Source organism: Ciconia boyciana, chromosome 13 (genome assembly GCF_034638445.1).
Source record: "Ciconia boyciana chromosome 13, ASM3463844v1, whole genome shotgun sequence".
NCBI classification, from domain to species: domain Eukaryota; kingdom Metazoa; phylum Chordata; class Aves; order Ciconiiformes; family Ciconiidae; genus Ciconia; species Ciconia boyciana.
This window is the reverse complement of record NC_132946.1, coordinates 8406140-8430295: the sequence shown is the minus strand read 5'-3', so window position 1 is coordinate 8430295 and position 24156 is coordinate 8406140. Positions and strand designations below refer to the sequence as shown.

Sequence of the window (24156 nt, the reverse complement as noted above, 5' to 3'; positions counted from 1 at the left end):
GTGCATCAGGCAAAAGCCATTTTATGCTGGACCCTCCTTCCTGCCACCAGTAATCCACAGGCACTGTATGTACTGGCTCACCCATTAATTTCCTCTGTCATGTTTTGAATCAACATTTTGAAAAGAACCCATAGTAAGCACACTCTGACCTATTAAGATTTAAATTATAGTTTAAATTACAGGTCAGATTCTGCACTTCAAATACAGAGAGAACATTTTTACAGTGAACATGTACCATGTTTTTTTTTTGCCAGTTTAAGATAACAGGTTAGCCACATTTTGATGGCCCTACCAAATAAGATTTATACAAGGAGACATGTTTTTGTAGAAGACTAATTCAAGAAAGGCAAAACAACCCCTAGCCTACATGTAACAGTGTCCAAGTGTAACAGAAATTGAACAACTTCAGTATAATATTTTGATTTTAATTACAATGGTGAATTATAGAATAGCTCTAAAGACAATGGGTTACTCTGGATTAATAACAGCATAACCTAAGGCCAGGCTCTAACGTTCAGTAATTATTCATCTTGTAAAAAGGTACAGAAAACTACTTAAGGTGAAGACAAACATGTATTTCTCACATCAACGAAAAATATTTTGCTATGTATTGAAGCTGCTTATGGTCAGGTTTTATATATGAGAGCTCATAATACACAATAACCAAATATTAACCTTGTCATCATTTATTGGCAAACCCCAAACCTATCAAACATAATGACTTGACTAGAGTGCATGATAACAGACCACTTCAATTTGTGGCAGGCATACTGTAAACTTGAACCAGTTTTAGGCATCATATTACGCAATTAATTAATAAACCAAGACCACCGGTCTTGATGATAAACATAACTATTAAAATTTTTGCCTTTCAAAGATACTGTTTTCTGCTTTCCATTCCCCCACACCCTGGATGTGAAACCTTTCTGACTAAAAGACTAGAGGTACATTAAATATTCCCACATTTGTTTTAGAAAACAAAAACGTAGTTGTAAATGTTTATAGATACTTGTTCTGTTCTTTTGCTATTACCTTATAAGTGCACTACTGGGAAGAGAAGATACAATCTCTTTCAGATAGGGATTTTGGGGGAACATCTCAAATACCTTAAATAACTTAAAAACAAAACAAACATTTCTCATGTATGGTTCTTGAAACTATGCTGTGGAATACAGCTATAATCTGAAATATGACCATGAACAGTAATGCCAAGTTCCATGGTAAATTTATTTTAGTTTCAAATAGGTTCAATGCACAGGTAGAAAGATCTTTTAAGCTGAAACTTCAGGAATTTGTGGAATATTTTTAGGCTTAACTAAGGCTGTTGGTTGTATCTATATTTTCTATTTAGAAAATACGACAGACTAGAATTCCATTAATGTTGTTGGTTTTGTTACCAAAAAAAAGCAAAAAAAAAAAATCACTAAGCCAAAATGTGTAACAGTTATTTCTCCATACACAGCATTCCATGAGCAAGAAGACATCCTTAAAAGACTGTCTTCACAGTAGATGAAAAACAAGGAAAGCAATTTCTAACAGAAATACTCATTGGAAGGCCAGAATACAGAACTTCTGCAGCAGTTAGACTTCAACCTCACTGTTTGCACTGGGTGATTGTACTGGTTATTTATCTTTTTAGCTTATGTTGACTGTTCTTACGAATAGAAGACTAGAAGAATTAATTCAAGTTAGAAACAAAAATGGAACTCAATAGAGTTCTGTCATAGAAACAAATATTAACAGCTACCAACAAAATCACTTAACCTTTTAAAATACTAAATAGCCATAATAGAATCAATAAAAGTATTAATTGCATCACCTTACTTGAAATATACTTCAATTTTGTTTTATTTAGAGGTGGTCGCTCTTGAAAAATTTCAAATCTCTTAGAGACTTTCTTAGATGTCTGGGAATGGACAAAGTGCTTAATATCACTCATTTATCTCCTGTTGTCCTATTTTGCATTCAGGGCAGGTCTAGTAACTTCGTGTCTTAGAGATGAAACCACATAATTGTTTACATTAAACAAGAGAATGAAAGGCTGAGTCAAAGCTACGCACGGAGACAATATAGTTCAAGTGTATTACTAGATGCCATTTCTGTCAAGATGCTCTCTTTCTTCCAAGTTACCCTTTGCCCAGAAGAAAGGCATTTATAACAAGGGAAAGTTAGAAACAAAGTCCTTTGAAGCCAGTAGCCCCTGAAAGGTAGTAAAATAGAAAGTTTCAAAGGAATACAGTATAACAAGTAAATATGATTGAACAAAACCTCTGTTAAGCCTCAAAGTGTAAAATTTATCATTCTGTCATAGGAAGGATTTATTGCAGAAGGATGTAATTATGCAACAGATGCTTTAAAGAAGGCAAAAAGCCTGAATGGAATTTAATGTGAAAGAATAAAATCATGAAGAAGGACAAAGTAATGTAAAACTTCCCAAGCTCTAACTGTACTTTGCTTATAATACAATTTGTCCAGAAAGCTTTAAAAAAACCCCACAATCTGTAGAATTAATACTAAATATGCACATAAATCAATAGGACTAGGTCAAATCTGCCTTTCCTTACTGCATGAACGAACATGAAATAGGAAGCAAGGAGTAAATCTCTGTAGTTCATTTTATAAAATGTCATTGACACATGACCATTCAATGCCATTTTGTGAAGGTGACTGCAGAAGGTGAAGAATAAAAAAAAAAGAATAAAACCTACAACAGAGAAAAGGGGAAGAGATTTCAGGGTATAATAAAGTATTTGAAGTCCACTATACATACTAGATGTAGTGCCCTGAAGCAGCACCTCCAAGCAGTTATGTTTTGATAGAACAGCAAATAAATAAATAAAATATGTAAACAAAACAAAAATAGAAGCAAAGAGAACTTCACATTCTAAATGGCATTCTTAGATCAATTTTTATTTTTAAATATGCAGAGTTCTCACTAAGGCTGTGAACAACAGGTATGTTTCTGCGATATAACAAGCAAATAAGTTAATTAATTTAAAACAGATTAAACACAGGTTAAAGGAAATGAAAAAAAAAAAAAAACAAAAGCAAAACCCCTCCACGACACAATGGCTGAAATCTGTGTATTCAGGTACTAGTCCAGTAAAATAAAATCCCAAAGTGATATTGATTATGAACCATGAGGAATGAAACTGAACATTATGATATTATTGGACATGTAAAAAATAAAATTTAAAGTACTATACAGTTAAAGATATATAAAGATATAAAAAAGTAGTCCTGTTAACAGCATGAGTTGTCAAAGTTGTTTACATTAGGCTCCCACACAAAATAAGCTGCAGCAATTATTCATTTAACATACAAAGTCTCATGCTTTCAGCCCCCCTTTAACTATGTAAGCATTTTATATGAAGTTGCTTTCAAAGCATCATTTCTCATCTAAAGTTAGCTCACAATATTTCAAGTAATTATCTGAAACTGATTTCATGCTCAGAGTTAAAAAGTTTCAATTTCTCCATAGCTCAGTTTTATCACTATTTTTTCACAGGTTCCATTACTCTAAATATTTAAAGTCTTTTTAGATATTTTACAGTCTTATTGGTACAGAAGAGATAAACAGTCTTCCAAAGTTCGTAAGACCCTGGAAGATGCCTAAGTCTAAGTAGGATAAATAGGTAATAAATAGGATTGTACAAGAGTGTTGCTAATTTTGTGAGTTGGGCACCTATAGTGTTAGGTGGTGATGAACTCTTAGTGCTCTCCTTTCTCCTTCTCATAGGACTTCACTGCCTGTGTTCCTCATATGGCTCCCTGGTGAAAAAAATATACTCTAGCCCATCCACAGAGTTTTTTGTATGTTTGACCACAGTCAAAGCTTCATCTGCTTGAAGTTAAAAATCAAAGGGGGGGGGGGGGGGCGCAGCAGGAGGAGTAAAACAAAAGAGTACTATGGCCTCTGTTTTTATCCAGTCAAATAATTTCTTTCCAGCTACATCATAGCCAACATACTTTACCAGGAGTTCATAGCTGTTTTTATCAGCAGAGACTGCTTTCTATCTATTTGTATTTCACTGACGGCCTGTTCCCTCTGCACCAGAGCCAAATACATCAGGGGAAAAAATAGAAAGTAAAGGTAGCTAGTAGCAGGCTGCCACTGCTGTTTTCTCTTGGTCATCCTCTCTCCTAGCAAGCTTCTTGGGCCCAGGCAGGAGCATACAGCTGACTGGATAAATTGCACTGGTGGGGACAGCTCAGCCCTGGCCACCACCTCCTCAAGGACCTCCGTCTTCTAGTCACAGGCTTATGTTGTGGAACTGGCTGGAAAAATGCATTCAGGACCAGTTATAAGACTATTGCTGAGATTTTACCCAAAATGAATTTATATCTCTAAAGGGAAAAAAAAAAACCTAGCCACCAATTCTCAGCAGCTTAGCTGTATATTATTTGGAATAAAATTTGCTAGAACACATGCTTGACAATACTCTCTTTAACACTTCCCCTGTTAGATTACACGTTGCTCGCAGTGTGAGAAATATAATCAAAGAATCCTGCTATTCAAAAACACTTCTCCCATTTCATAATTAGACAAACAGTGAAGGGATATTGCACAGTTCAATTCTACTGTAGTGGCCTAGCACCTCTCATTTATGATAGCATTTTCTTTTGTAGTTCAGGATCAAAATTATGTAGTGATCTTTTCTTTGCCCTAAAACTTTGTTGATGATCATGTGAAAGAAAATAGTGTAAGACTGCATAATGAAGTACTTTCCCAATACATCAGACAGAATTAGAATTACTTGAATTGAAATTATGACTTTTCTTTAAAGCTTTGGAATATTTAGGTATTAAAAGATACAAAGAACTCCTCTCAGCTCTTTATACCTCAAAGTCTATGACTAAAAAAGCCATATTCAGTTAAACCCAAGGATCAACTTGCTTTTTAAATATACTTTACTAGACTAAAATTAATGCCAAATTCTTTCAGCTTGACACAAGTGATTTTTAAAAGTACTACAAAATTCATACCATGCACTACATGCTATAAAGTGGGCAATGAACTCTTCATAAATTAGCTATTCCCACATAAGACTTTAGAAGAGTGAATACTTAAGAGACTATCAAGACCATTACAATTTCCAGTTACTCTGAGTTTGTTCTTGGTGTGATGCTCTTATTTTACAATTTTAAGCAGAACAAAAATATTAGCTTACATTGTATTTTAAAGAGGAATGTGACTTTATTACAGTTTTATCAACGTTCAGTCTGCTAATCTCATTCCCTTTTCTGTCCCAAGATGTTTTGATGTCAGTCAAAAAAATTCAGAGATTAGAATTTTTTCGATCTACTATATCATTGAACAGACATTAATTAACATGAAATATTAATCTTGTTTCAGATGACTGGTAAGCGTAGTAACTAAATTTAATGTTAAAAAAGGAAAGGAAAAGCATATGCCACATAAATAATGCATGAAAAATGGCGAACTTGTTTTTCCACCTGTTACTCCATTACGAATATATATGAAGACTGCTGCAGGCATTTATTTTTTTTACCCAAACATACAAACCCCCAATATATTAAGGTATGTTTGTCAGAGACTGGTCTTTCATAGGGCCTTGAAAGCCTTATATACAATAGCTTTTCGTACTTCAGCTGCAATGGTGTTAAACCAGCGACTTGTAGTCCTTAGACAAGTCAGGTGCAAAGAAAGTAAGTTACAATACAACCACAAGCCTGAACTTGCCTGTATGAAGCCCTGCTGGTTTTAGGCAGATTATACAACAGATCATACAAGAAGATCATACAACAGAGCTAATCTCTGTTTTCCAGCAGGACTGGAACAAACAAATCATGCTAAACAGCAAAAACTGAAGTTCTTTATGGGTTTCCAGTACTAGAGAGGATAAATATTTAAGTTATCATTATAAATGTTACATGATATTCAATAAAATGCAAGGAATCACTGCAATTTTTATTACAGCACTTTGGAACTGCCATCAAGTTTCCCAGTGTTAGCAATGTAAAAAAAAAAAAAATTCCACACCCAAACTGAGCCAAAAGTTTTGATAAAAGCCTTTTTCTCAGAAGTCCAAGACAGCTGGTTCCCCCCCCCACCCGGAACGTTAACATCTACACTGACTTTTTTTTGTTCAGAACTAATTCGTCAGTAAGAGCTGACTGTACATACCAAATATAGTTAGACCTTCCGTTAAAGGATTTACAAGCTAATTACATATGTGATATCATTTTCTTTGCAACATTGTAATTTACTTTCCATTTTCCATCTATTTCACTAAGACGACAACTAAGTATATTTTCTCTACACAGGCTCTCAGGCTTATTTCTTTGCCAGCAGACATACCTGGGGGTGGCAGTGAAGAAAAACTATGATTGCTAAGCATCAGCTGAGAGAGAACGGCCTCCTGCCGCTGTACTAGGCCCAGCACCTTGTGATCGTACTATGTTTGGGTACGTTCAAAGAGCTGCCAGGGAACACACACCTGCCGTGCATGCAGAATGCCAGTTCTCACACTTCCAAATTACTCCTTTCTAGACAGACACTAGCCACAATCTAGAAAATGTTGTGTGTACACACAGGTGAAGTTCAGGGCATCCTTCCCCTGCAAGATGAAAGATGTCTTTGCTACCTCTGTGGCTCATGTGAAATTTAACTGTTCCAATATAGTCAGAAAATCTTTAAGGATGCCCTTCATGGTATTTTCACTATTTTCTCAGGCCTTTGAGGCATAGCATGAAGATATCAGTTAAGTACACACTCTTTGAATATCTAATTTTTCCCTCGAGGGTGTGTGGTCACATGTATCATTATGGATGTGCTGTGCTAAACTCCAGAGTCATCGTACACAAGTAGGTGTGCTTACAGTAGCAGGTGCAAAGACACATGCACTGGCGTCATAGCTATAACACTAACTGTAACACTACAATGATGTGTCACAAGGAACAGTACTGCCAATGCTACCTATGAACTGTTAAATTAACCACCCTGAGAAATTCAGGGCTATATACTGTAAGGGTGTTATACCCATATCTTATCACTGACTAAAATCAGGAGAATCAGCTTCAGTTTACAGGTTGCTGTAAGGGGGTGTGTGTGTGTGTGTAAAAAAACCCCAAACTGAAATTGACTCAAATATGACCAATTACCTAGAATTTAATCTGAAAAAATAACTGGAAAAATATCCCTAAAGTCCTATGAATACCTGTCGTCTTTTCTTCCCCTGGTGCTAGTATTCTGCAACATCAGTGCCCTGCAGTTGTTCCCAAAGAGCCTTGTGTATTTTCATATTCTATTCCTCCCTTCAGCCATTTCTAGAACCAGGAAATTTGCACCTTATCTGGAATTCTTCAGAACAGAAGTTACAACAACATGACAGAACAAACTTTTTTTTTGGGGTAGTCTTATAAGAACAAGCTGCAATATCAATTTTTAAGCATTTACATTCTTTATGTTTAACAACAAACCCACCTCTTGTTCACTCCGTTTCTTGGTAGGATCATTTCTTTTTTATATTTTAGCAGGGAAATATTGTAGAACTTAACAACAACCAAAAGATGTTAAGCTCACGACTGTTTGGTTCAGCTGCATTGTGGGATGCCACCTGATCACTCATTGCCCAGGACATGTTTTGCAGCAACCTTCTTCACTGATTGCTTACTGCTTTGTGATTTTTGTTTGTTAATAATGGTTCTGGATATCACAGTAACAGGTTTCTCTTGCCCTTCTTTTTGGTTTATTAATAGCACAGTGCCAAGTATTGTCCACCGTTCATGAACACAGACTTGCAGGAGCTTTTGCCCGGCCATTGGCAGGGCACATGCTTATGAATATCTGAATAGTTACATTGATTTATAAATCTATAAATATATACAGCTTCCAGTAGCTCTGCAATAGATGGTCAGGCAAATTATTAGATGTGGAGTTAAGCTGTTCATATTTAAGAATTTAAGATTGAAGTTTTTCTTTCTTCCAGCAGACTTTTATCAAAAGTTTACATGCAGAATACTGACCATCAAAAGCCACAGTACTGATTCTAGAGAAAAAAAAAGTTTGTCAATATGATTGTTTGGCTCACTTTAACCTTATAAATGACCTTGAAAAGTAGAACTATGAATAGCAGAAGTTTCCACTAATCCAGTTACTGTTTTCATCAGTAGAAATCTATCTAGAAAGGCTGGCTCATCTCCTTCTAGCTTTCTTATAGCAGATTGGAGGTCTATATAGCACAAGCCCAGAATGTTATTATAAAATTAGAAGATACAAAACCTCACTCCTGAAAAAACCCCACATGACTACTTTGTATTTCCTTTTCAAGATAGCTCTCTGTGTACTTTCCTTTTATAAGAAAAGAATGGAGGGCCGCCTTCCAATGCAATTTCATTATAAATATAGTAGAAGAGCGTTTTATTAATGCTCCATAGGAAAAGCTGGCCTGATATACTAACTACTTAAACTGCAGCCTCTAAGCTAGTTTCCCAGAAGTTTCCACCAGATGAGGTGCTAAAGGGGTTCTGTAGTTGCTGGCACACTTCACTTGCCTTTCTCTCCAAGATAATCTATTCCAAAAGCAGAACATTTATGCTATAGAAGAGACGACACTGATGCAGTAAGATGGGACAAAATGACAGATCTCTTTGGTTTAAATGAGCCGGTGAAGAGAAGGGTGCTAGGGTGCTGATCTTTCTAAGACAAGTGAAATAGGATTCCAGCCGAAAGGGTCAATTTATATGCTAAAGTAAGACAACAACTCCACCCACCTTTTTTTTTTTTTTTTTTTAATTGAAATCAACTAGCTACATTCATCCTACAGGATGGAATTTTCTTTTTCTGCTGGGCTTTCTCAATAGCGAGAGTGACACTTAAGTTCTGTATCACAGAAGTCGCAAGAGAGCTACAGCTTGGAAAAGTACCCGCTCAAGTGGCAATTTTGCTTATTAATCAGGAAGGAAATAGACAGTTTTGAATGACAAATACTTGCAAGATAAGGGTTTTAAAAAGATGGTATTTCCTTACACTTGTCTGATTAGGAATTTTTCAGCAAGGAGACAGGTTCTTTTTAGCAAAATAAGAATTTTCCAATTCAGTTCTAAAAATGTTTCTATGAGTTGGCTACTTAAAGCTCACAGTTTCTGATATAGAAAAATCTCTCATTTCTGCAAGTGGAAATGAGGAAAGAGAAAAGTCCACAGGGTTTCTCTTAGTTGCAAATGTAAAATGAAGTGGTTATCACTGAAAAAAAGAAATCAGATAGAACTCTACAGATTGAACTTCACACTATGTAGTATTAAATTTACATTATTATCAAATTGTTAATTGTTACTTTGCTTTAAAAAAAGCTAGAAAACAGTTACCAAAGGATCTCTGTGATCCTGTTAGATGTTACTCAAGAGCTCTAACTTACTAGCTTACTCATACAGATTCATAAGAAACGCTAACTATTGGATAAATTGCAGGCCCAATCACTAATCATTAGCTCATTCCAACTGACCGATGGTTTATCAACCTTGACTCTCAAACTAACATGCAGTTACCCCAATAACTATGGACATTTGGCTAACTGCAGAGAAGTATAAGGGCTCACAGAAAAAGGAAACATGCATATAGAGAACTCCTGCCCCCAGTTATCCATATCATAGTATTACTGTAATTACTATCTGTATTACTATTTCACAAAAAATTGAGATTTCATATTTGACAAAGCATGACAAAGTTGTGGAGACCTTTAAAATTACACCACTTTATGAGAGCAGACCTGTGTTTTGTGAATGTGTTCAAATACCGTCTTTTAGACCCTAAAACATCCTTTCTTTTGTGCATGAGAGGAATATCAAGTTCAGGGCTCATCCTCTGTCAGGCAAGAATTCCACTTACTATGTGCACCACTGGAAGTTTTTGGGTTTTTTCTCCCCACCTCTCCCTGTCTTGTGACTACCACAACACAGAGCAATCTTAGTTCAATACTTGCTTCTCTAGATTACCTGCAGTGGTTTTTAACCAGAAAATTTCTCCTGAAAAGAACCCAGATTTTTCCAAAGTCTTACATTTCAGACTATAGATGAGCACAAGCTTTTGCATACCTGTTTCCAGATAAGTTTTAACAGAATGAGACTATGAAAAAAATAAGCCTATAACACAGAGTAATCTTTAAATAAATTATCAGTCTTGATTTGGTTAGGGAAGACATTGTCTCCTCTGATTTTCCTTTTAACATGCTGAACTTCTGGAATTTAGTTCCAGTGGTCAAGACCATGCAATGTAATATTTTTCTTACAATTTGGCTTTTTATAGTTTGACAAGCAAGGAATAGTTTACACTTACGAGTTCTTGAGCAAGAAGCTCTAGGTACAGACCATAATATAGTTGTGGGTGACTGCTATAGATACCGTTGCCACACAACAAACAAATTGGGACTTTACACCCACAATATAATAAACAAGTTGTAGCTACAATAACTGGCAGGTGCTAAAGAGGATAGTTGGGAAGGCATGAGTAGTGGTATTCAATCAGTGAGCCGGAAATAACTTCCTGATTCCTTGAGCAAGTGAAAGCTACAAAGACAGCCTATGTTACTAGAAGAGAGAGTTTATTAAAATTATAAGCACTAAAAATCGCTAAGACAAAGCCTCATAAACCTGTATTTTGGGCAAGACAAAAAAGATTAGCAACACATCGTGAAAGTTTCTATTTTAACACTCTACCAGTGGTATAGTATCTACGTGAAATTATTTTTAGTGCATTACTGAAACACAAAATTTTGTTGTGCTGATGCGGTATGCCGAAATTTGAATAGTATGAAATCTTAACATTTTTAAATGTGCAGTTTCTTGTTTCCTATCTTTTCTTCCTAGTGGGATTTCCAAAAGGTGCCTAGGAAAGAAAGATATGCAAATTCTATATTGCAGAATAACTTGAACTACATAAATTCAGGTTATGTTCCTAAATGCTCATAGCCAAGTCTGAGGGACTACAAGCTTAGAAATTTAGGGTAATAAATTAGAAAGAAAGTTGACCTAAATCAACTTATCCCTATTCATAAGGATTGTATTATGAATGCAGTGTATTCTTCTACTTCCTCAACTTACTCATATTAAGTTATTCTGTATTAAAATCATTCAGAGAGCTTCAACCAGAATTGAAAGATACAGATACTTAGTACAAAAGCTCTGAATCAGCTGGAATATCCAGATTTTAATTTCCTTCTCATTTCCCTCCTCTGCTCCACTCTCCTTGAACAGAAGAAAGCACTTTCTGGCATTTTTACTTCATTTTTTTGCCCCACTTATTCTCTGCCCTCTATGCATTTTACCCTCTACTTCAAAAATTTTCTTCCCTATTTCTTTACCATTTCTGTTTCTACCCTGCCTGTGGGGTTGGTATCCATTTTACTGTCTCATTACAGGAAGACTATGTTCTTTGTTTCCTTATGAGAAGGAAAGATTGACTGTGTTTTTGATACAAATCTTTACATCACACTTGGCAGTAAATATGCTCTAGGTCACCCAACAGGTTTGGGTTTGAACTGTAAAATGAGTCAGTGCAATATTCCAGTAAAGATTCTCCATAAATTCTAAAGGATATAGTGTTTTAGCCATCTGAGCCTTGCAGTTCTTTCGTAATTAATTGCAAGAAGCTTAATGCAACACAACTTAATTTAGAATATTTCCATCTGCCACTACTAAAGTTGAAGTTGCTACAGGAAAGACCTGAAACCTTGGTTCCTGCCTCATTCCCCTGTTCGTTATTCAGAAAACTGATTTTAATATGAACTGTATCTGCAAAAATTACAGCTTGATTTGCTAACTATCAAAGAAAGAGGAAAAGGAGGGAATCTTGTTCTAACACCTTATTTTACAGCCAAAAATTACCTAGCGGCTGATGGGTGAAACACAAAGCCATTGAAGGAGGCATGTACATTTAAGATGAGTCAAAGATAATTAATTGGTAGATATGCTTTCCCTTCATTTCTGCTGTAGATGATACAACAAGGTAAGAAATCAGCACCGTGGATTTCTGACTACTATGAAGTCTTGCCATCCATAAACCAATTGTCCTGATTGTGGTTAAATTGGTAAGCCATGGGAGCAGGGGCTTGTTTGTTTTTATACAGATTAGTTTCAAGCATTAGTTTAAATATTTACTTTGGATGTTTCAAATTCTTATTACTCAGATGAAAACATTTACATTTTCTGGTTGTCCAAAGACGTAAACACTGGAAATCCAGACCACAGTAACTCAATTTGTGCTCAAATATTAAAGCATTCCACAACGCTTTAGAACTTGGTCATTGTAGGCTTATCTAATTCATTGTGAGGAGCCAGAATAATGTCTTAAAAATATAATGATCTCCTACTCACATCTGTGACAATGTTGCTATTGATTTCAGTTAATACAGGATACAGGAATAGGCCTTAATATAATTTCAAACAAGGGAAAAGTAAAAAGTTACAGAAATATTCCAAGCATCAGATTTGGATACAGATAACATGCACACATAAAATTATGGAAATTGCTCCTCTCTGCTTCTTTGCCAGTCACCTTTAGACTGTTGCTCTTATAAAACAAGCTAGTGTGTCATCTCACTTGATGCTCAAGAGAATCCAGTTCAGAAAAGCAGTTCACAGGCATATCACAAAACTTAACTGATGACTACTGACCTCTTTTTTGGCAAAGATAACAGAAGAATTACGCATGATAGAGCTGTTAGTGGCCAATAACATGTCTTTTGGCAAGTCAAGAGGAACTCACAGAAGAGACAATTCCACAGTAGGCTGGGCCTACAGTAACTCCACTAGGATTAATAGGGTCCACAAACGAGCAAATCACAGCAAAGTTTGATCTAGTCTTCACACATCTGATGCTGCTCAGCATGCATCTTAATATTTTTAAAATACTAAAAGGTGCAGTAAATGCTTTTTTTTTCTTTTTAAGCAAAGACACTTTTAGAGACATCTGGGGTGTATCATATTGCTTTGCTCAATAGGTCAGTATTGTAGCCCAGCTTCAGAACTATTAAGACTTTTTCAAGAAAATGCAAATAATCTCTCACAGACTCCTAAGTGCGTTATCCTGCGTTTTCCAATACTCATTGACTTTCCTTATCTCTAAAGTAAGTATTGTATCAGAGGGTATGCTGGAAGAAATCCAGAGTTGCTGTTTTCCTTAAGAAGAAAAGATTTTTCTGCAGTAACAGTTTAAGTAGAAGATGAACAGAAAGCAGAGCAGTGTTAGAGGCCTGACCTGGAAGAAGGCCATGTTTTCTCAATACAGTATATCTAGAAAGAGGTTTATAATTGCAGGGAAGAATTAATAGTTAAACAAAAATATATTTTCAATCACAATTCTGTATTGTCCCCAATAATAGGGAAAAACAGTTATTTTCAAAATTTAGCTTGAGACTATCCAATGATAATACTTTCAAACAAGCAGACAATATCCCAGAGTCATACAAACTTCAATAAATAGATTACTTCCATACATATGACCAACTGCTTGATTGCAAAAGTTGTAATTATGCATTTGTTGATATTTTTATAAGACTCTGCATGGTTATTACTTTTAAGTTTCTCATACTTTTGTTCTATACTTTGAAACCAGCAACTCTCCTTCCTGTAAACAACCTGCAAAGCAAATACAGAAAGCAACTACATTAGGACTGTTTGCTTTGTACTGTTTGCTGTTCTGCCGCTCCCAACTTTCAACACAGAATGTTAACACTCACACAAAAGTGGTTTCAGAACAAATTACAAAAATGTATGCAGGCACACAGAAACCACTGGTCACCATTCAAGGAGAATCTTTCCCCTCAATTCTGCTTCAGCATGTTACATCATTGAAAGAGCCCTACATTGCCCATTATCAAAAGTTCAGAGACAAGACACTTTATCAAGTAATTTTTGTCATTTTGACAAATGAAGGCTTTAAACAAATGTTTTCTCTTTACAGTATAGTTCCTATTTCTTTGTTTTGTTGTGTCATTAGAATCTTTTGTCAGAAATATTACAAATACTTCGATGACAACTTCACTTTTGTAGATTGAGCAGTATCATTTCAATGCTAGCCAAAGGAGTACAAAACTAAGTGCTGATAATGATCTTTCAAAAATTCAGGAATTATTTTCAGGAAAGTACAGAACTCGGATTAATTTTACATTAATGTAGATGTACTACCTCTTTGGCTCTACAATTTCTCTTTCAAAAGCTCAACCAGAAAATAAATATGATGCATCTGAGAACTTTTAGTGATACACTTGATCAAAAATAGTGAAGTAGAACTAAACTCTTCACAGTGGAACTCATCCAGAAAATTGTTTTAGTTTAGAACTCCTGTCATACACTAGGACTCCTCATAGCAATATTCTGTTGCAGAAATATTTCAAAATTCATCTCTGTACTAAAAATCAAGCTACATATTTTTCCATATTTATTTATTATAGAATTATGTGAACTTAAGAATACATGCTTTTGAATATAGGCAGAAATATATTCACAAAAGTAAAAAAAAGTGATTTTGTCAAAACATTATAAGTGTCTTGAGAAATATATATTAAAGGAATCTAATTCCTTCCATCTATGTGTTATTTAAGAGTAAAACACACTTTTTCCGATCCTTCTCCACTTCACATTAGTTCTGTAAACTGCCAGCAGGAAAACAAAAATTAAGTTTATATTTTGAAGTAATTTAAAAAAACAAAAAAGGTATTTCACTTACCTAATTCTTTAGAAACTGGAGAATCAGCTGATATATCCCCAATCTTTGCAAGGCTATCATAATATGCTCTTCCAGCCACTACCATAGCTTGGGGGGGGCGGGGAAAAAAAAAGGTGTTAAAAAAAGAATCAAAGTATTTTCCATTTTAATTAATCTATCATCCTATGAAATCTTGTAATCCAGGGCACATAGTAAGAGAGGGGTATATGGCAATAAGGAAGTCCTGCTATCAGAGAAAGTTACTCAAGTCCCTGTGCTACCTGCTAATTTGTGAAACCAGGTGACAAAGACAGAACACTAGAATACATTAATGACATTTCAGCCTGTGATTTAGTTCCAACTTTCACGCATATCCAGGAGCAATCAGCGTCCAGTGGGTAGGTTTAGCCATAAGCCATTGGTCAGCACATAACAAAATTCCTTGGTATAGATAAAACTGTTGGAAAAAAGCAGAATGCAATCCCAAACTTACTAGAAATGCCAAGGTCTCTGCCCTGTATTGGCCAGCTAGACCACTGATCTGAGAAATGGCTGCTGGCCATGAGACAATGGATCTACAGTTGCAACAAGGAGACGTGGAGACCTTCAAAAGCAAATCACCATTTACTGTTTAAGTTAGCTGAAAGAGTAACTTGCTTCCAAAAAAGCTATGATGAAATACAGTTCACCAGGTGTGATATATTTAAAAGTGAAGTGTGAAAGGTTCGATACATCAGATACAGACACTCCTAAAAGTCACCATTATGTGATTGTACAGTCATCATGTACTGCAATGACAAACATGATTTCTTGTCAAAACAATACACTGAAATCTGAGGATCCTACATATAAACACCAGCTCTTCCACTTTAAGGAAATTTTAGGCCTTAAATGCTAAAACTTCAAAAATTAAGTCTCTGAAAGATGACATTCAGGTTATGGAGGTAACCCATTTGGCATTCTTTTCTCAGTTTTCAACATACCATCAGTGTTCCTGAGATTATTATGAATTACATTGTTCAGCAACTTAGTGAGCTTAAATGTTGGAAGATCTCTGGTTTCTTGGACAGACATAGAAAATTAGCATCGATATATACAATTTCTGCACAGAGTTATTTTGACACTCCAGGAAAGTGCCTACTTTTATCTTTGTCACTGAACTCGGGATGGCAGAGAAATCTGTATTCCAAGTACTTTAAGCAATAAAAACCTCAGGCAACAGGTGCATATACAGTTTAAGAAGAAACCTGAAGGTTTAACATTTCTGACCAAAAAGACAGACCCTAGTTAACACTTGGATGATCATATTCCCCCCCCCCCGACAGTTCACAGTTCCCCCCCTTTTGTTGTTTATAGTTCAATTTCAGTTTTACAGGAACCAATAAGGTCTTAGTATATATCACTGAGGTTTCAGTTATTCTCTGTTAATCATTTCCTGGTTATAGCTGATTTAAACAGCAAAGCCAGTTTCGCTAGAATGAACATGGAAACATCAAGATTCAAACTGCAGGGAGGCCAGTAGCGAGACAGATTACATATGTAGAAGATCTACACCACGCAATGGTTGGCTTGCATCCTCACAATATCTAGAACTGATCTATACACCACAAAGAAAATAAATATCAAGGACAAACTGGCAAGGTTTTATTGTAAAAAGCAGTGAAAAATACTTATTGAAGTAAGTCTTCATAATTTTTTTGTAGTAGTACATTTTTCACCTGAAGTGGAAGCCAAGCAGACTCTCACTGTTGACTTCAGAATACTTTTTTCTGGGGGGAGATAGCAATTGCCAATTTAGTATTTTAGGTCTGTATTTTATGGTTTTTATTAGCAAAGGTGACATCTTTGGTTACTTAACAGTATGTTCACTGAGAAGCCTGAAACTCTTCCAAAGGAAAAAAAATATTCTTTTTGAGGCCCTGTTGCATTAGACAAGAGTAATTTTTGTCTAAGCTGTGTCTCATACGTGCTCTATATTCAAACTTTCTGAACAGAAGTAGTATACTGGTGCTACTGATGGAGCAGTATGCCACCCATACACGAAGATTTCAAGCCATTCCAACTATTCCTATCTAATGTTTTCTCAAGATAGCCCCAAGTCAATCTTTTATCCTAATACAGGCACTAAAAAAGGAAGAAAATGTGTGATTTCTCCTGTGCTAATCAAGCTAAATCAAGAACTCCACTTGTATAGTCTCTTCTCCAGTACTATGGCTAGTAAACTACTTCTGCAGAAAAGGAGTTTTGATCTTTTAACCTCAAAATATGTAAAAATATGTTCTAAACCTATCAGAAGTTCTTGTAAGTTTTATGTTCTTTGTCAGCCTGACTTGTTTGGAAAGCTGCAAAGCATTTGTTTAGCAACAGAATATTTACTCCTTGTTACAGATCTATTTATACCACTCAGAAGTTACGGAGAAGATATTAACAATTTATGAGAGCCCAAAGATGACTTTAATGTAGTTTCTCAACAGTTGTGGCAACATTGTAAACACTTAATCATTTGAAATTAAGCATTCATGCTAGGTATGCATTATCAGCCAGTCTTAAAAGGCAAACTAGCTAGAACACAATACCTATCAGCCTCTCCAGTGTCGCTGTGCACAGTGATATTGTGAATTGCTGACGACAGATTGAATTAAAAAGAGAAGAGGCACAATGTAACGTATCAACAGTAAAGTATGTGAAAAGCAGAACTCTCAGAAACCGGTATAAAAATCTTTCAGCCAAACATGAAAATGCTTGTTATTACTTCTGGCACTACCTATAATCCCTAAGGTTAGGTATTAGGTAACCACAATGCTAATCCATCAGGTTAGGCATTACTGCAAATAAGTCAACATTTCCCTATTTTCGTCTCCAGGAGGCTTTGGTTTTATCTTTTTCTCAAGCCTGGTCTAAAATTTGCATTAAGAGAGATTTCAATGTCTATTTGGCTATGCAGTACTTCTGCAGTATCACATTTCTCAGAATACTAGATTACATGTAGGGGAAAGATATGCCACAGACTTGAATGAGGCAAAATGAGAGATTTTACACTGCTTTAATATGGTATCAAGCAGCTCAACAGGTCTGCATAGGTGAAATGGAGCAAGCTCTAACAGGTCCTACAATGTAAGCTTTGGGAATCTAGAGCCCAGTCTTGGAAACCTGTTCTTAGTTTCTGTGAAGTCAATAATGGAAGTAAACAACCACATTATAAAAAGTTTGAGAGACTGGGTCCTTAGATTCAAATTTATTCATTCCGATTTTGACTCCATTAAAAAGATACCATCAGGTTTAGTATGGATAAGAAAAAAAATTAATCCACTCCTGCAACTCTTACTCATTCAAGTTGTTCTGTTCATAGGGTTACTTAGGTAATGACATGTATAGGTGAGCAGGAACAGATCTAAGAATGTGAAATATCTTTGGAAGATATTTCCAGGGAAAAAAAAGAGAACATCTAATTTACACAACTTTGTTTTTTCCACTTATATTATTATTCTAGTGTGTGTTATTTACACTTTATGTTCAGTTTATTTTGCAGTAGCTCTGTGCCTAAGTGTTTGGGATGCAACTTCTGCAAGACAGGAAAAAAAAAAAAAAGAAAAAAGAGAAGGTACTACATATGTTTGGGTGCTTGCACTTTTTCATTTGGTGTGTGTCCCCCCCCCCCCCCCCCCAATTAAACTCACCCAAAGTTCAACTTGGAAATTAAGCTTATACACAACCCTCATATACTATATATATATTTAAGTGAAAATTAAACATTCTTTCTAAAGTTAGCACCTAGAAGACTTACCATTAACAGCTTTTTCATAATTCTTCCCCAGATTTATTAAATTCCTGAGTCCTGGATTGAACTGTTCCATAACATTCTAGTGAAGAGAAAACAAAATTTGTGTTATAGCCAAGGCAGTTCATCAGTGGATGAAAGGATTTATCTCAGTGTCACTTAGGTATAGTTTGATATGTACAGCATACATAGGAAAAGTCTGTGGATGGATGAAAAATAGAACACTTGGGAGGAAGAGGAGAGCAAAGGATGGAAGGGAGAAGAAACTGAGCATAAGGTCAACAAACAGGAAAAAAAAAAAGGTAAACTATTTCAATAGGGGTAAAAAGGAATCTAGCTGTTTATAATACAAAAGGATGTAAAGTATGTGATCAAAGTTTGCACAGATCCTTCTTTTATGGTAGGTGATGGTGAAATAAGAATGAGAGAAAAACCTTTATCCACTAATCATTTCATAAAGTCAGACAATAACAAGAATTTTCTGACAATGGTTCAAGATTTGAGTTCTTTCTCCCCTCACCCGTGCTGAAAAAAAAAATAATGCTGGGAAAAGGAAAAAAAAAAAGAAAAGAAATTCACCAGATATCTGATTAGGGGAAGACTAAGCACTTTATTCCCGTTTTCTAAGTTACAGAGAGCATTTAGGGAAATTAGTTGTTTTTTTTTTTTTTTTTTTAGTTTGAAAATGCTGCATTTTATTGTGTGAAGATGTAGTTCTTTCAGAAAGAAAATGAAAATTATGACCTTAAGTAGAAGGAGAAAAAAAAACCAAACGCTGCAGCTGCTTTGGCTGTTAAATACAATTATTGGCTGAGACAACCAGAATCTGAAATGCAGCAGCTCCAAGTGTGACTACTCTCATACCTAGCAAATTCTATAAACTGATGAAGTGGTAGAAACTGTGACTGGCAGTTTCATAGTGCAAGAGAAGAGCTACACTATTAAATAGAAAAGTTTCAAATCTTTGCAAAAAGTAGAAATAAGTTAAGCCATGAAGTATGAATCCAAATTTGAATTTGCCCAAAGCTGGGGGGTGAAGAAGAGAGGAGAAGCGGCTTTTGCCCTCTCCAAAAAGGAAAATCACCCACAAAGTCTGCATTGTCCCTACTCATAGGAAAGCTTCAGTTTCCCTCTTTCTGGTCAAAGACAATAACTCTCCCCCTTCCCCCCAATCAATATTCCAAAATTACTTTTATCTTGTTATGAGCACTGAAAAAAGAAAAAGGTGACATGCTGATATAAATGCAGTGGTTATTCACACCTCAGAATCATGCCCTTTAAGATGTCTTGAACACACATAGCATAAATAGCAGTATTCCAAAATACTGGATGTTGCAATTAACTTTTGAACAACGCTAAGTTACTTTGAAAGAGAGCCCTCTGAGCTTCACTTATTTGGTGGCTTCTTGGTTTCTTCAGGTAGAATCACTACCTGAACTAAAGACACAGCATGTTTGTTTAACAAAAAACCCTTTGTATGTATGTAAATAACTACATCTGAACAAGTATACTAGAATTTGCTGTATGTGCCTGGTCATTTAATAGTCAAGTAACCACAACGCTCTAATCCTTTCTTTTCTCTCCTTCCTACAAAATACAATTTCATATAACACCAGCTGCTAAGTCTCAGGAACAATTTGGTAATGAATATTTTATTCTTGTTTTAAAAATAAATTTAACACAAGCCCTATATTTCCATAAAGGTGAGCCTTTAAAGTGTTTGCAGAGTCTAAACCTTCTTTTCCCAGAATCTTCCTAACAAAACCATAGCTGTGACATGAATCTGTAAAATTTTATTGTCATGAAAGGAAGATCATGAGATACGTGAAGATGCCATTCTGTTATTCTTACTATTTTTGACACAACTCATCTTTCTAGATACTGTTCACACAGCAGAACTTTGGAGTTCAAGGAATTCAAAACAGACACTTTCTGTTTACAAGAAATACAAGACACAGGACAAGTGAAATAGTATCAAGCTTTTGTCTGTTATACTACTAACAGACTGAAAATATTTATATTTAGTACATACATGGACCCAGAAAGAACAGGAATACCATCACATTTGTCTTATTTTCAGGCAAGGTTATTCAGACAGAACTTTGTTATTATTTTTCAACTATAGTGCTACATCTGAACTCCAGTCAATTTAAAAAGTGAAGAAAATAATTAACTCCAATAATACTTTAACAGTTATGTTGAGTAAAAAATATAGATATTTAAAAAAAAAGAAAGATGTAAGACTATTAGGTTCTGATACTGGTATCAGACCTTCAGTATATATGACATCAAAAGCAGACACAGAACAACAATACCTAGCCCCACTGCCTTTATTTGCACAAATTAAATGCAACTGGGACTGTTTTCTGGTCTATACCATTAAACTCTTAGCCACCCAAACACGATCACTGCAAGCAAACTACCTATTGTCCCCAGGCCCTTGATTTGTGTTAACTCACAAACCACATCCAGAAATCATTTGGGAAAGTGTGTTTCAGGTTGGGCCAACAATGCCAAGGGCTATACTAACAACTTAACAGTATGGATTTTCAAGCTCTAGTGTCTGGGAACATCCCTCCTCCCACCCCAACTCTTTAATTTACTACTGTAAATGTTGCTGCTATGCCTCTGTTGCCCTCCCCATAGCTGAGGCAGTGCAACTGTGAGGCTTTTGTTCCAAGGGGTAAGTTGTCTCTTCCTATTCCAACTTTTTGCCATTTCTTCCCAGTAGTGTACTAAAGATGATGTCTGTTGGCATATATGGAGTCAGTGAATCACAAGAAAAAAAAAAAAAGGGTGAATTAGGGAATTGTGTTAGGATATAGTCTCCTGTATTCCAAGGATATGGGGGAGAAGAAAGGCATACATGACGTAGAAACTGTGTGTACGCTTGGCAGGTAAGAATCCCAATGCCACTTTGAATTGCCACCCTATACTGAAAATAATTTTCTTGAAAGACAGATCCTATCCCTGCTTACCCTGCTCCTCACAACAAGAGCTTATAGAGTAAAGCCCTTACTGCCACCTATCCAAAAATTCTAACTGTAACATGATAATTATTGGTCTTGAAATACTGATTCTTGGAATGACTGTCTTAAGGATTCAGGCGTTAAGATTCCAGTTTTATTGACATCTTCTAATTCATATTTCAAACAGAAAACAGTGATTGCACCTGTATCATTAGTTGTTTTCATTTAGGGAGTGAACAAAACCCAGCAAAAATGCCCTCAACAGCTCCCCTCTTTGAAGCCAGACCCCATAGCTCTTTATTTTCACTAGCCAACGTGATACGTGTCATGTATTCATGTACAGCTGATACAGACCATGCTATGGAAACACAACAGGTCCACTGAAACACAGAGAACTCTGAGGAAGAGCTCCAGTACATCACATCTGCTCAACATATATGTAAAACTGCTGGGAAAGATGAAGAAACAATTTATAGCTCAGTACCTTCAGTAGCTGGAAGGCATACAACTAATGGATCTTTTCTCCATTAGACCAAGCAGTCTCTGGAAGTTTTTCAGTCTTCACACTGCCACAGTGGTTGATTGTTAGCAGAAGCGTCTGCACCAGTCTCTAGCCGTGAACGCCCGAGAAGCAGCAAAAACCTTTGCAATGGAAATTCCCCTTTGGAATTTGCTTGGTTTAACACAGGGCACGGTTAGCTGATCCTCACAGCCCTGTGCAAGGCTCATCTATTTTCCTCCTAAGGGTTTGTGTTTGATAGAAAGGCTTAGCTTCCCCCCTGCCCCCCAAGATGATCTAATTAAATAATTCTTAGGTTATTTTCCTCTCTTCAACATTAGAAAGGAGCATAATTTGTTTTTTTTTTTTTTCTTTCTACTTAAGGCTAGATTCTCAAAGCAAACAAAAACGTGGCTGTGCTTCTAGTGCTCTTTTTATACAGTTAACCACTGTTGCTGTCTTTGAAGTACTGTCCAGGAAGAAATATCCAGAGCACTTTTTCAGAAAGGGAAACTGTCAGTGGCAACTCCCTCTTCAGGATCAGGTATAAATTTGATATTTCCAAGACATTCCAGATCAGTTAAAATGATTGTAATATTTTGTTCAACTTCAGAAGTTATAGGGGGAAAAAAGCCACTCAGAAATCAATTTGTATAGCTATTTATTTTCAGATGATGTCTTACAGTTTTATAGCTTCCCTTACTTGCAGTCTAAAGAAAAGGTCATGAAAATAAGTGGAACTGAACACCAGTGCAAAATTGCAAGTCATACATTAAAGCCAGATCTGAAAACTTCTAAAAAAGCAGACAGAGGAACAAAGAAGAATTTCTGATCAAGAGAACCGCTAATTTAAAATCATCAAAATTCTCAGAAAATATCACAATCTTGTTACCTGCCATACTGTACAAAGTCATGGGAATAAACCTTGCATCTTAATCCAAACAGACATGACAAAGTAAGAAAAAAGCTGGGAGAGACAGAGTAGTTCATAACACATCATTTGCCTGTACAGTGAGGAACACAAACTAGGCCTCCTAATTGTCAATCTACTGTCCTATATTCTAGTGACACACTACCTCTCATGAGCAGAATAATTAACTAGAAGAGAAGAGGAGGCACATGATCAGATCCTACAGCTTTCTATTATTTAGGATGAATGGAAATAAAGGGAAACACTTTCAAACAGGCAAGGGGAAGCATCTTTTTATGCAGAGAATTTTAGAGTTGGCAAAAGTGACCTTCCAAGAAAAAGCATAAGAGAAACCTATTCTAGTCATTCAAGTCATTAAATCCTCCTATAATCCTGTATGAAAGTTGCTATGTGCCTTTCACCACATGAAACCAATGTGAGTTAACCAGCCTAGTAGCAAGAAGCTGACTGAAGAGGAACAAGCCTTGTATTTCCACTTGTTGTGTATAGGTATGATATCTTCCGCAGTTCCTGATAGTGACATAAACAACGTTAATCTTCAAAACAAATGACAGCCATTGTAAAAGTGCTTTCCTGTAAAAGCAAAGCTGAGCATTTTACTTAAAGACACACCTCGCAGAACAATAGCTCAGCAGGTATGAATACAACTAAACAATGCATAGACTCCCTGTAGTTTCAAGTTTACATCCTGCAGGCACTTTTGCAAGAGTGGATAACAATGTATTTGGGTAGAAATCTGAAATTGTAAAACTAGCACAGAAAAGTAGATCCTGATGTCTAACGTTACTCGTATCACCATCACTATAGCTATTCATAGCTAATGTTTGTATAGCTACTAATAATTTAGTTTAAATTGTTATTCCTCAATTTGGAAAACAGTAAAATTAAGTTTTTGGAAAAAGCCTTTAGTGTTGCCACACTATGTCTGAGAACCCACTTGAGAAGATTCGAAAAGCTGTATAGAAAGTAAATCATACTGTGCTCTACTGTACTTGAAGCATTTTGTACGTTATTGCATTTCATCTCCTTTAGTTTTTGAAATTCACAATACAGTTTTCAGAAGGGCACGATTAAGCCCTCAACACATCTCATGTTAAGCCATCTCAGTTGTAAGTTAGCTTAATATTGTTTTAAAACAGGTTTAATGGAATGGAAAAAAAAAAAAATCAGGATGCTAGTGTTTATTCAAAATGACTAGTTCTTATGACTAATTATTAGTCAGCTTGATGGAACATTTCTTGTTTAACAGAAACATTAATACATCATCCATCAGTGTGTTTCAAATACAAACTTTTTCAAGTTATGAACACATGA

The 24156-nt window shown here is 35.8% G+C and overlaps 1 protein-coding gene and 1 long non-coding RNA gene across 4 annotated transcripts in view; one reads left to right on the top strand and one right to left on the bottom strand.

Moving 5' to 3' along the window:
- The window catches only part of BAIAP2L1 (BAR/IMD domain containing adaptor protein 2 like 1), a 43471-nt gene that overhangs the window by 15478 nt on the left and 3837 nt on the right, over positions 1-24156 (bottom strand). For both annotated transcript variants that reach the window (XM_072878486.1, XM_072878487.1), the window contains exons 2-3: positions 18450-18525; positions 14687-14773 (exon numbers count right to left, since the gene is read on the bottom strand). In XM_072878486.1, the coding sequence (XP_072734587.1) occupies positions 14687-14773; positions 18450-18525 (163 nt within the window). The remainder of the gene's footprint in view (positions 1-14686; positions 14774-18449; positions 18526-24156) is intronic.
- LOC140659183 (uncharacterized) overlaps positions 45-24156 on the top strand; it is a 57904-nt gene continuing 33792 nt past the window's right edge. For both annotated transcript variants that reach the window (XR_012045019.1, XR_012045018.1), the window contains exon 1: positions 45-65. This is a non-coding gene — a long non-coding RNA (uncharacterized lncRNA). The remainder of the gene's footprint in view (positions 66-24156) is intronic.